The sequence below is a fragment of the Phacochoerus africanus genome, chromosome 3, assembly GCF_016906955.1.
Source record: "Phacochoerus africanus isolate WHEZ1 chromosome 3, ROS_Pafr_v1, whole genome shotgun sequence".
NCBI lineage: Eukaryota > Metazoa > Chordata > Mammalia > Artiodactyla > Suidae > Phacochoerus > Phacochoerus africanus.
In genome coordinates this window covers 73,356,998-73,369,731 of record NC_062546.1, presented here as the reverse complement: position 1 = coordinate 73,369,731, position 12,734 = coordinate 73,356,998, and the positions used below count along the sequence as shown (strand labels likewise).

The following is a 12,734-nucleotide window of genomic DNA, read 5'->3' as shown; positions in this document are numbered from 1 at the left end:
ATATGGATGCAAAAATTCTCAACAAAATCTTGCCAACCAAATCCAGCGACATATCAAAACATCATACACCATGACCAGGTAGGGTTCATCCCAGGTTCACAAGGATGGTTCAACATACGCAAATCAATCAGCATCATACACCACATTCACAAAAGAAAAGTCAAAAATCATATGATCATCTCAATAGTCACAGAAAAAACATTTGACAAAGTCCAACATCCATTCATGATCAAGACCCTCGCCAAAGTGGGTATAGAGGGAACATTCCTGAACATAATCAAAGCCATTTATGACAAACCCACAGCAAATATAATACTCACTGGGGAAAAACGGAAAGCCTTCTCACTCAAATCTGGAACAAGACAGGGATGCCCACTCTCACCACTGCTCTTCAACATGGTTTTGGAAGTCCTAGCCACAGCAATTAGACAATCAAAAGAAATAAAAGGCATCCATGTAGGAAGAGAGGAGATAAAACCGTCTCTGTATGCAGATGACCTGATACTAGACATAGAAAACACTAAGGACGCAACCCCAAAACTACTTGAACTGATTAATAAATTCAGCAAAGTAGCAGGATATGAGATTAACATTCAGAAGTCAGTTGCATTTCTGTATACCAGCAATGAAACAGTAGAAAAGGAATACAATAATACAATACCTTTTAAAATTGCACCTCACAAAATCAAATACCTCGGAATACACCTGACCAAGGAGGTAAAGGACTGATATGCTGAGAACTATAAAACTTTAATCAAAGAAATCAAGAAGATGTAAAGAAATGGAAAGATATTCCATGTTCATGGGTTGGAAAAATCAATACTGTAAAAATGGCCATACTACCCAAAGCAATCTACAGATTCAGTGCAGTCCCTATCAAACGACCCATGACATTTTTCACAGAACTAGAACAAACAATCCAAAAATTTATACGGAACCACAAAAGACCCAGAATCGCCAAAGCAATCCTGAGAAACAAAAACCAAGCAGGAGGCATAACTCTCCCAGACTTCAAAAAATATTACAAAGCCACAGTCATCAAAACAGTATGGTACTGGTATCAAAACAGACAGACAGACCGACCAATGGAACAGAATAGAGAACCCGGAAATAAACCCTGACACCTATGGTCAATTAATCTTTGACAAGGGAGGCAAGAACATCAAATGGGAAAAAGACAGTCTATTCAGCAAGCACTGCTGGGAAACCTGGACAGCTGCATGCAAATCAATGAAACAAGAACACACCCTCACACCATGCACAAAAATAAACTCAAAATGGCTGAAAGACTTAAATATAAGACAGGACACCATCAAACTCCTAGACGAGAACATAGGCAAAACACGCTCTGACATCCACATCATGAAATATTTCCTCAGGTCAGTCTCCCAAAGCATTAGAAATAAGAGCAAAAATAAACCCATGGGACCTAATCAAACTGAAAAGCTTTTGCACAGCAAAGGAAACCCAAAAGAAACCAAAAAGACAACTTTCAGAATCGGAGAAAATAGTTTCCAATGATGCAACTGACAAGGGCTTAATCTCTAGAATATATAAGCTACATATACAACTCAACAGCAAAAAAGCCAATCAATCAATGGAAAAATGGGCAAAAGACCTGAATAGACATTTCTCCAAGGAAGCTATACAGATGGCCAGCAAACACATGAAAAAATGCTCAACATCGCTGATCATAAGAGAAATGCAAATCAAAACAACCATGAGATACCACCTCACACCAGTCAGAATGGCCCTCATTAATAAGTCCACAAATAACAAGTGCTGGCGGGGGTGTGGAGAAAAGGGAACCCTCCTGCACTGTTGGTGGGAATGTAAACTGGTACAGCCACTATGGAGAACAGTTTGGAGATACCTTAGAAATCTATCCATAGACCTTCCATATGACCCCGCAATCCCACTCTTGGGCATCTATCCGGACAAAACTCTACTTAAAAGAGACACATGCACCTGCATGTTCATTGCAGCACTATTCACAATAGCCAGGACATGGAAACAACCCAAATGTCCATCGACAGATGATTGGATTAGGAAGGTGTGGTGTATATATACACAATGGAATACTACTCAGCCATAAAAAAGAATGACATGATGCCATTTGCAGCAACATGGATGGAACTAGAGACTCTCATACTGAGTGAAATGAGCCAGAAAGACAAAGACAGATACCATATGATATCACTTATAACTGGAATCTAATATCCAGCACAAATGAACATCTCCTCAGAAAAGAAAATCATGGACTTGGAAAATAGACTTGTGGCTGCCTGATGGGAGAGGGAGGGAGTGGGAGGGATTGGGAGCTTGGGTTTATCAGACACAACTTAGAATAGATTTACAAGGAGATCCTGCTGAGTAGCATTGAGAACTATGTCTAGATTCTCATATTGCAACAGAACAAAAGGTGGGGGAAAAATGTATACATGTAAGGATAACTTGATCCCCTTGCTGTACAGTGGGGAAAAAAATAGAAAAAAAATAAACTAATTTAATAAAATTATGACCATCTACTTATTATATAGTATTATCATAATGATAGGATTGATGAGATGAAATATATTTTCTTTTCACTGTTCATTTTATTTGTGTGAAAGTAATTTCATTTATTTTATCCCAAACTCTTGGACACTGTGTGGTAGTACCTTTGGTCTGGTTAATTTAAGAGAAAATAAAAGAAAAAAAAGATATGTTTCTTATTAACTTATGTGTCTTGGTGCACTGGCTTTCTACATGCTTTCTTTTATATCTCACTAACCATGAAGGAAATGTACTTTTATGTCTCCATTTGATGGAGGGAATACTGAGCCTCGGTACAGGTTAGGAAACTTGTCCAGAGTTACATGACAGAGAATGGGAAAGATGATTGAATCAAATTATGCTATACCTGGTGTATTGTGGAGGCTTAACAAGGTGAAGATGTACAAGTGATTCAATTATTCAGGCCCAGTCTCTATGTTTGACTTTACTTCTGAAACTCTTTGCTCTTAGTTTTTAATACCTAACAGGATATTCACCAAAAGACCTAAGCTCCTGAATAAGCATAAAGGGCTAAGGACGATCGAACAAGAGATATCCCACAGGCTTACAGGAACAGTTTCCATTCATGAAGTTTCCTAGATTAGTTTCCAGTTGATCTTCAAACTTTCTTTCTTGATTGATTTGATAACTGTCTAGATTTATGATCTAGGAGTTTTTAAAATGCACATATGGGGCAATAAAATATATTCTAGAATTGAGGGCCAACATTAAACTTTTGACTAAAATGTTAATTCACTAAACCTCAAACTCTGGCTTTTTATATTGAAACTCACAATATATTTGGCAGTGGGGTACTGCCTCAACATCCAAGTTTTCCTTGTCTCCCAGAGTTGGGGAATAACTTTTTCTAGTTCTTGATGTATTCCAGAACCCATAACAAGGAAGAGGTGCAAATTTTGGGGGTTTAGTTCCTGGATAAACTCATTGGTTCAGTTTACATTAAAATGAGGATAATCTACTTACTATAGAATTATTATAGGATATAGCTCAAATTCCCAGAGATCTTAGTTGGCGGACAAAGAAGTGTTTGCCTAAGTCTAAAGTGCAAAGCTCCTAGGGGACAATTCCCTAAACAGAGCCTCTAGTGTTTGAAATAGCAGGAGCAGCATTTTATTTAGCTGTCTATCAGTGACAGGAGACTTGTAAACCAAATACATAGAGTGAGAGGAACTAAAGTTAGGTCACAAATTCCCCAAAGGGTGGAGTCTGAGCAAAAGTGCTTTCAATTTCTCAGTCAGAAGTCTGACTATAAATTTATAAGGAACTTTGAGAAGTTTTATTTTCATTGAAGAAGAGACACGGGAGCTGTGGACCCCACTGGAATCCTAGCTGGTAAGTCCTTAGAGACTGATACACACTGTGTACACAAATATATATTCAGTGACTTTTCCAAAAAGGAGAGTCTCTCTACTAAAATCTTTGTTATAATGCTTTAGAGGTTCTTTTTGCCAGTTTCTTATACTTTTTTCTTCCTCCAAATTATTTTCATAAAAATGGTGCAATCCCCACTTTCCAAAGTGTGGTTTAAATTAGGAGACTTTTACCAATATAGTTAAAAAAAAAGAAAGAAAGAAAGAATTACTATCAATAGTACCCATCAATTCATCTATAAAAGATGGTTATAATTGAGTAAAGATAATCTTAGTACTTATTAAATGGTAAGATTTAAAATCAAAATTCAGACAATTAAATAAGCTTTAGGTCCTGTGTTTTCTGGTAACTCCAGTTGTCTTACGGTTCTATTAGTCATATGAAATATTTATTTAGAGAAGTGAAAAATGTCTGCTTCTTGAGCAAGATTTCTTCCCCTTTCACTTTGTGAAATGTTTGCCTAAGAATGGAGAGTTGATACACTTTTTTCAATATAACTAAGAGTTTCTTTTTTTCTTTCTTGCTTTTATTTTGAGGAGGAAGTGGTGTTTTTTAAGTAGTAATATTGGTGAAAATGCATTGTATTTTTCATGTAAAACTCAGCATGTAACATATAATCTTAGATATCAAATATGCAGTTGTGACAGTGATGTCACATTTATCAAAAAATGATATCCTTAAAGAGCATTGCTCTGTGCATATATGTTAAACAATATTTTATTTCTCAATGAAAAGCTACACATTTTCTTTCTAATTTGCTTTACCAGGTTCTAAACTTTGAACTCATGTGAATAAGTTGGTCATTTCAGGCATGAAACCTGAAGCTGTGTAAACATTAACCACTGGATACTCACAGTACTATTTAACTATTTAACCTTAGACCTGTGGGTGATTAGAAGTTCCTGAATTCCATGATCCCATAAAAAAGTTTTTACGATTATAAAAGTTTCTGCTTTAGTTTTAGCTGTGTAAATAAAACTGAAAATGCAATTTACAAAATTTCAAAAGCTATACTGAGGATAAAATGGCAAGTTTAATCACAAGGTATTACTATGAAAACATGAGATTATCTTTGATCTCTTTATAAAGGAATATACTTAATTTTATTTGATCCTAACCATAATCTTCTAAAGTAGAATTTAAATTAGTTTTATATAACATTGCAACACAGAAATGTTAGGCGACGTGACTAAGATCATATGTGTATATGCCCACTTTCTTAATAAAATTAACACTAAATAAGTGAAATATAAAATGTGCAGTTCTTTAAACTTGGGTTGAATTTCTTTATTTCTGTATAAGAGCATGTCCATTTACCTGCAAATGGTAAACCCAATCAGGCAAAAAATTATGATTTGAAGTACAAATTTTCTTAATGGTGGGGTAAGTGTAGAATTAAGTAGGAATTGTTATAAATCTTGCTTTATAAAAATTAATAAATTGCTTTCTTGGAGTGAGGGCACTGTGTTGGGCACTCAGGATTATCTATACTTCTGTTGAAAGCAGTGCATGATGGCAGGGTGAGACCAAGTACGTTCTTCTAGAAAGACTGTTTCGCCAGCAGGTATCTTGTCAGTGCAGGTGAGGTTTTGACACCTGGGCTATAACAGGCCCATCAGTAGGACCAGCTACCTTTTGCCTGTCTGAGACTTGGAAGGATTGATTTAAAAGAGTAGATGGATTTATAGCCTGTGGTGCTTTGCAGACAGTACAGGGCTTAAAAAAGAAATAAAGGGAGAGAAAGAGCCAAAGAAATATTGGAGAAAAAAAATCAGGGGAACAAGATGAAAGAAAATTCAAGTCTCAGGTCAGGAATGCACATTCTACCCAAATGCCCTGTCAGACAAGCACAGCTGACTTAGCTTCTCAGGCAAAGTGCATTCCCAAATTGAGTTCTATTATCTTTCCCTTTAACTTTTGTTTCTACTCTGATTACAGACTTTGCTCTTGAAACAGGAGAAATTGACTCTGAACTCTTAGAATTGTTGCAAGGATTAAATAAGAAACAAATATAAAGAGGCTTAATAGTTAGTATGAATATCTTTCTTTCTTTTTTTTTTTTTCTGCTTTTTGGGGCTGCATTTACGGCAATGTAAGTTCCCAGGCTAGTGGTAGAATCACAGCTGCAACTGCTGGCCTACACCACAGTTACTGCAATGCCAGATCTGAGCCGAGTCTGATACCTACACCACAGCTCACAGCAATGCCCAGATCCTTGACCCACTGAGCGAGGCCAGGGATCAAACCCAAGTCCTCGCAGATACTAGTCAGGTTTGTTTCCAATGTGCCATAATGAGAACTTCTGAATATCTTTTTTTTTTAATAAAGGAAATGGAATTTTACTGGGAATGTGACAGTAGCAAATTAATCTGTTTACTTAGGTAACCTATTTAGAATTTAGAGTCAACCCCAATGAAAATGCTGAAAATGCTGATTTTCCAAAGGAAGCCTCAAATGTAAGTCATGCTCTCTTGATTGAAGTCCACTGAAAATATACCTTTATTTCTCCTTTGGTTGGAATGAGGAGGGTATTCCTTTACTAACAGTCATTAATCTCGTCAAATAACTCACCAAGATATTTTGTGTATCTCATTCAAAATTGCCATTTTGAGGAAGCACTCTATCTAAAAGACACTGCCCAGGGATGAGGTGGCTACAAAGACAAATTAAACAAAATTCAAGACCTCAGGTAGAATACAGTTCAGTAGGATGGACCAGCAAGTCAATCAAGCTACTACACATAGTGGGTTTATAGCAAGAACACACTTGACAGGCAGAAAAACAGCTCATGAGCTTTTTGGAACAGCCTCCCTAGTGGCCTCCCAAGTCCTGCACATAGTTTGTTGCATGGAAGGATTCAGTGACTTTCCTGACTGGCTTGTCTAGCACTTTTTCAGAAGCCATAGCTAGTTCATCTCTTGCAATCCTGTAACTAAGTGATTCTTACTCGCTGTTGGAATCACTTCATGTTTTAACAGTCAGTGGTTCCATTTGACTCTGAAAAATGAATCACTCATGACAATACACCTTCTAGACCCTACCATTTTACTGCTTCTTTCTACAATTCTTTTAAATTTTTGCTTCTAACAAATGAATAGCTATATTTCACAGCTCAGATTCCTGAAAAAAATTGGATTATATGCTCAGCTAAACACCATAATGACTGTTGGGCTAGAGTTAGAGCTTGTATAGCAAGTCACTGACAGACCATTGACAAAACGGTGTGCTGTCTTTGGTGAATCAAGAGTCCAGCAAAGTGGCTGAAACCACACTGGAGTTTCTCAATAAATATCTGTTCAAAGAGTAAATAAATAGAGGACAGTATATATGGAGTCAAAAAAGCATTAAATATGTGAAGAAAGCTAGTCTGATAATATTTCCTAACACCCAGCAGTCTCTGTCCCCAGGGCATTTTCCAGCAGGCTTCTAGATGTGTGTGTTAAATTAGATGTCCAGGAGGTTCCCACTGTGGCACAGCAGAAACAAATTCAACTAGTATCCATGAGGGTGCAGGTTCAATTCCTGGCATGCACCCTGTAGGTCAGGGATCTGGCGTTGCCCTGAGCCGTGGTGTAGGTAGCAGATGCAGCTTAAATCCTGAGTTGCTGTGGTTGAGGTGTAGGCCGGCAGCTGTAGCTCTCTTTAGACCCCTAGTCTGGTAACTTCCATATGCTGCTGGTGTGGCCCTAAAAAGCCAAACATAATAAAATAAAATAAAATAAAATAAAATAAAATAAAATAAAATAAAATAAAATAAAATAAAATAATAAATAAAATAATAAAATAAAATAAATTAGATGTCTACTTCTCAGGCCAAAGTTTTAATATAAGCAGGTGAGTTTCCTTCACTTTAAGGCTAAGCATGATTGGTATGCCTATGAGCATCATTGGCTGTCCTGGGACAGGTGAATCTGAGCACACAAGCTCATTAAGAGTTATTACTGTCCTCTTACACTCATCCCTACTGGTCTTAGGAGTCCAGACCTACTGATTTTCAAAATTTGATGTTTCAGGCTCTTGTATCATAAATACCTTAAGAGTTGAGGTATCTGATGTGTAGTTTGGACCCTTTGGTCCTCTGGGAGAAGCTTCAGATTTTGATTGCCTCCTGATTGTGGGTTGCCACACAGGCAAGAGGTGGGTGTGAAGGTCCCAGCCTCTCCTCCTCACTTCAATGTGGTTTCCTTATTTTTCTAATGTGTAGTTAATGCTCAGTGAGCCTTTTGGTTTTTTCCTGAGGAAACTGTTCCACCTGTAGCTGTAGACTCAGTATGTCTGTGGTGTGGGTGAGTTTACAGTCTTCCTGCTCTTCCATCTTGAACAGGAAACCTTGCTCAATTTCAAAAAACTGAAACTTTGGGAAATTAATACAAATAAATGTAAATCTCCATTATTGTCCCCTTCAGAAATTTAAATTTTCTTTCCAAAAAGATGGGAAGTGTTAAATGATGATTAAGTGAAACAGAATGCAGTTTCAAGAAACACCACAGGGTCCTTCTTTGTTCAAAGATGTTATATATGATTGTGAAAGAGCAGTTTCTTATTATCAGCAATAGGATCTCTTTGGTCTTCATATGGCAAAAATAACTAACATTATTTAAGGTATTTAAGTACTTCTTCATCAATACTGTTTTTATTCACAGTAAAGAATTTGTTAAGATTCTATTGTATAAATGTCCATATTTTTAAAACTATTATACAAGAATCACTGGGGATGGGTAGTGGAGGTGGGCTAGGGAGAAGGATAAGGCAGGTGGGGCACTTTTATTCTACACTTTGACAAAACCATCTTTACTGTTACCCCCAGAAAGACACCTAAAGTAAAATGTGATGACATTACATATGTTTAAAAATCACTAATTTGGACCATTTCCCAAAAATAAAAATGGAAAAAGCCAACATTTATTGAGAGCTTATTTTGTTTTGAGCACCACCACCTAACTCAGTCTTTTCAACATCCCTAAGCTACTATTAATTTCATTATGATATACATGAGAAAAACTCAGGCATGGGGTTTAATGCTGATTGTTAATTATATTACTTGTGAGACTGGTAAGATGAACATCTTAGTTAGAACAAAGTGTTTAACCTAAAAGGCTAATTTTCTACAGGAAAAGAATGATGGTGGCTAGATTATTTTTAATTTTTTAAAATTTATTTTTAAAGGAGAACTAGTAATGGAATCTTCACCTCTTGAGTTACCAGCTGACACACTGCAACGCATTGCATCTGAACTTAGATGTCACCCAACAGATGAGAGGGTCGCCCTCCGCCTCGATGAGGAAGATAAGATGAAGCACTTCAGAGAGTGTTTTTATATTCCCAAAAAGCAGGATCTTCCTCCAAGTAAGAATAGTGGAAGGATTTTTACTTAATCAATTTATTAACTTTTATTTGCTACTGTGTATGTTTATCATAAATCTTTGAGAATCATTGTTCTGTTACATAATAGAGTCACTGCAATTGTATCTGAAAAACAGCAGGTTCCTGGTGGTGCTAAATCAACCTGTCACCCTACCTTAGTCTCAGATTCTTTGTTTCCTCCTCTCTCCTGAACAAAATACATAGAGAGTTCTTATACTGTCATCTAGTTCTCTGAACAATAGAGTGCCTGATTGAAAATTATAGGCGGATACATTTACTTGTTCTGTAAGCACTTAGAGCTCAAAACAATTCCTTTTCAATACAGTATTGGGATATCTATTATTTTATGGCACCTAGTTTATGATAGCATGTTTGTCTAAGAGGAAATATTATTTTGGAACTTGGGTATATTAGCAGGGGTGTCATATAAATAGCCATCTTTGTGTGCTGTGGCATATATAAGACTTTCCAGAAAATAAACTAAAATCAATGCCTAAGAAATGCATATCACTAGACTGACTCTGTTCTTGTTTTTGGGAGGGATATGAGGGATGGTCTGTTTAAGAAAAAGAACACAGGTAGCACAGGTATTAAACAAAATGTTTCGTATCTGGCTTTGCTCCATTTTACACTGATCAAAAGGCTACTCAGTTGAATGGAATTGCTCCATACAAATGAGTTTCACATACTTTATAACTCAGTCTAATTTCCTTTTTCCTTGAGGTTAAGTAAGGCAGGTACAATTTTAGATACTCATAGTCCAAGCTAATATGATTTTAAGACATGATTTATGAGACAGGGTGACATAACTGTCTTATTTGGCTCATTTTTATTATGTAACATACAATGGCACCCTGTAGAATTATAGAAGGATAAAATAAGAGGAAGCTCTATATCCAATTTAAAGTTGCTTAATATCAATTGAGGAAGACATTGATGAGACCAGATAAAATTCAGTTGTAAAGGAAGTGCTCTGAGATCACAGAAAAAAACTATGTCTTTCTAGAATCTAGAATTAAAGGACGATTTGGTTCAAAACTTAGTGCCAGGACAGAGATTTAATACCTGGCTGGAACAGTGGGTTACAGGATCTGGTGTTGCTGCAGGGCAACCCAAAACAAACAAACAAACAAACAAAAAACAACTCAGGTAGAGAGAGTAAAGTACATCTAATCACTTTATTATACTTAAGAGTTGACTCTAGCATTCTGATTATAGGTATCACATTTGTTAATTATATATCTAATAGGAAATAACTTAAAAATTATAATCTAGGTTAAATTGTTGCTAATTCTTAAAGAAATATAAAGGGAAAGAAGATGAATTGATTCAATAAAAGTTTTGAATGATAAAAACAATGTACTTCATTAACCCCAAGAGTTTTTCTAAATTAGTTATTGTCAAAGTGTGTGGTCTCTTAACCAGCACATGTAGATCACCAGGGAATTTACCAAAACTAGCAAGTTCTTGGTCACCACCCCAGAATTACTAAATCAGAGACTCTGATTCAAGATGGCACTTAGGGTGGTATCATATAGAACTGAATCTGTTAATTCTTATTCTCATTATTCTCAGTCTAGGAGTTCCTTACTCTCTAAAGGTTCATCCTTTCAACAGATAAATATTAAGCACTTACTCTGCTCGAGACACTGTTCTCAGAACAGTTTATCAGTGAACTAAAGAGCAACAAACCTGAACTGTCGTGCTAGTGTGAAGAGACAGATAATCAAAATTACAAACAATGTAATGTATACCTTGTGGGGTAGTGCTCTAAGTGTCCTGAGGTCTGGGAGGGTGGGAAGAGTGTTATTTTACTCAGGAAGGAAACACTGATAAGATAACATTTGTGATAAGAATAAAGTGAGCAAGTGAGCATCAAGGATATAGAGGTGAAGATAAGCCTGGTGGCTATTCAAGTTCACACTGCCAACCATTTTAGTAAAGCTAAATTTAAGCTATTCAGGAGTTCCCGTTGAGGCTCAGTGGTTAACAAACCCGACTAGTAGAGTTTTGTCCGGATATATGCCCAATATCCCTGGCTTTGCTCAGTGGGTTAAGGATCTGGCGTTGCCGCGTACTGTGGTGTAGGTCACAGACATAGCTCGGATCTCAAGTTGCTGTGGCTCTGGCATAGGCCGGCAGCTGTAGCTCTGATTCAGCTCCTAGCCTGGGAACCGCCATATGCCATGGGTGCAGCCTTAAAAAGACAAGTGACAGGAGTTCCCTTCGTGGCGCAGTGGTTAACGAATCCGACTAGGAATCATGAGGTTGCGGGTTTGGTCCCTGCCCTTGCTCAGTGGGTTAACGATCCGGCGTTGCCCTGAGCTGTGGTGTAGGTTGCAGACGCGGCTCGGATCCCGCGTTGCTGTGGCTCTGGCGTAGGCTGGTGGCTACAGCTCCGATTCAACCCCTAACCTGGGAACCTCCATATGCTGCGGGAGCGGCCCAAGAAATAGCAGCAGCAACAACAACAACAACAATAACAACAACAACAACAACAAAAAAGACAAAAAAAAGACAAATAAAAAAAAAAAATAATAATAAGGTATCCAAAAAAGTTCGACTATTATTCTGACTTTGTGATATTTAACATTGGTTTTTAAGATTGACATAGAAAATTGCCACTCTTGAGTTTGTATCCGGGATTCCTTATAACATAATGAAGACTTTTCAGTTCAACTATCGTTAGTCTCAGAAGACAGCGACAAATATGAGGTATCAAACAAAATATGGGAAAGTGTGCTTTTCAACATAAACTAGAATTCTTCATTCAACAATAGCTAGTGCTAGGTTAAATAAAGGCATAAACTAGAAAAGCTATATTTATGACTAGGTGATTTTTGACTCAAATATCTAACATCCACAAGAAAAACAAGGGAGCATTTCTTAACTAAAAGCTTAATTTTATAGACACTTTGAACTTCTCATGGCAGTTGCATTACACAATTTTTTAAAATTTATTTTTTTCCCACTGTACAGCAAGGGGATCAAGTTATCCTTACATGTATACATTTTTTCCCCCACCTTTTGTTCTGTTGCAATATGAGAATCTAGACATAGTTCTCAATGCTACTCAGCAGGATCTCCTTGTAAATCTATTCTAAGTTGTGTCTGATAAACCCAAGCTCCCAATCCCTCCCACTCCCTCCCTCTCCCATCAGGCAGCCACAAGTCTATTTTCCAAGTCCATGATTTTCTTTTCTGAGGAGATGTTCATTTGTGCTGGATATTAGATTCCAGTTATAAGTGATATCATATGGTATCTGTCTTTGTCTTTCTGGCTCATTTCACTCAGTATGAGAGTCTCTAGTTCCATCCATGTTGCTGCAAATGGCATCATGTCATTCTTTTTTATGGCTGAGTAGTATTCCATTGTGTATATATACACCACACCTTCCTAATCCAATCATCTGTCGATGGACATTTGGGTTGTTTCCATGTCC

General features: G+C 37.0%; 1 protein-coding gene across 5 annotated transcripts in view; it reads left to right on the top strand.

Moving 5' to 3' along the window:
• Positions 1-3,748: 3,748 nt before the first annotated feature.
• KYNU (kynureninase) overlaps positions 3,749-12,734 on the top strand; it is a 125,233-nt gene continuing 116,247 nt past the window's right edge. For 2 of the 5 annotated variants that reach the window (XM_047772012.1, XM_047772010.1), the window contains exons 1-2: positions 3,749-3,888; positions 9,097-9,273. In XM_047772012.1, coding sequence (XP_047627968.1) covers positions 9,105-9,273 — 169 coding nt within the window. In that variant the 5' untranslated portion in view covers positions 3,749-3,888; positions 9,097-9,104. Of the gene's footprint in view, positions 3,889-9,093; positions 9,274-12,734 lie in introns of those variants that run through there. The other 3 variants (XM_047772011.1, XM_047772009.1, XM_047772013.1) reach the window with 2 other exon arrangements.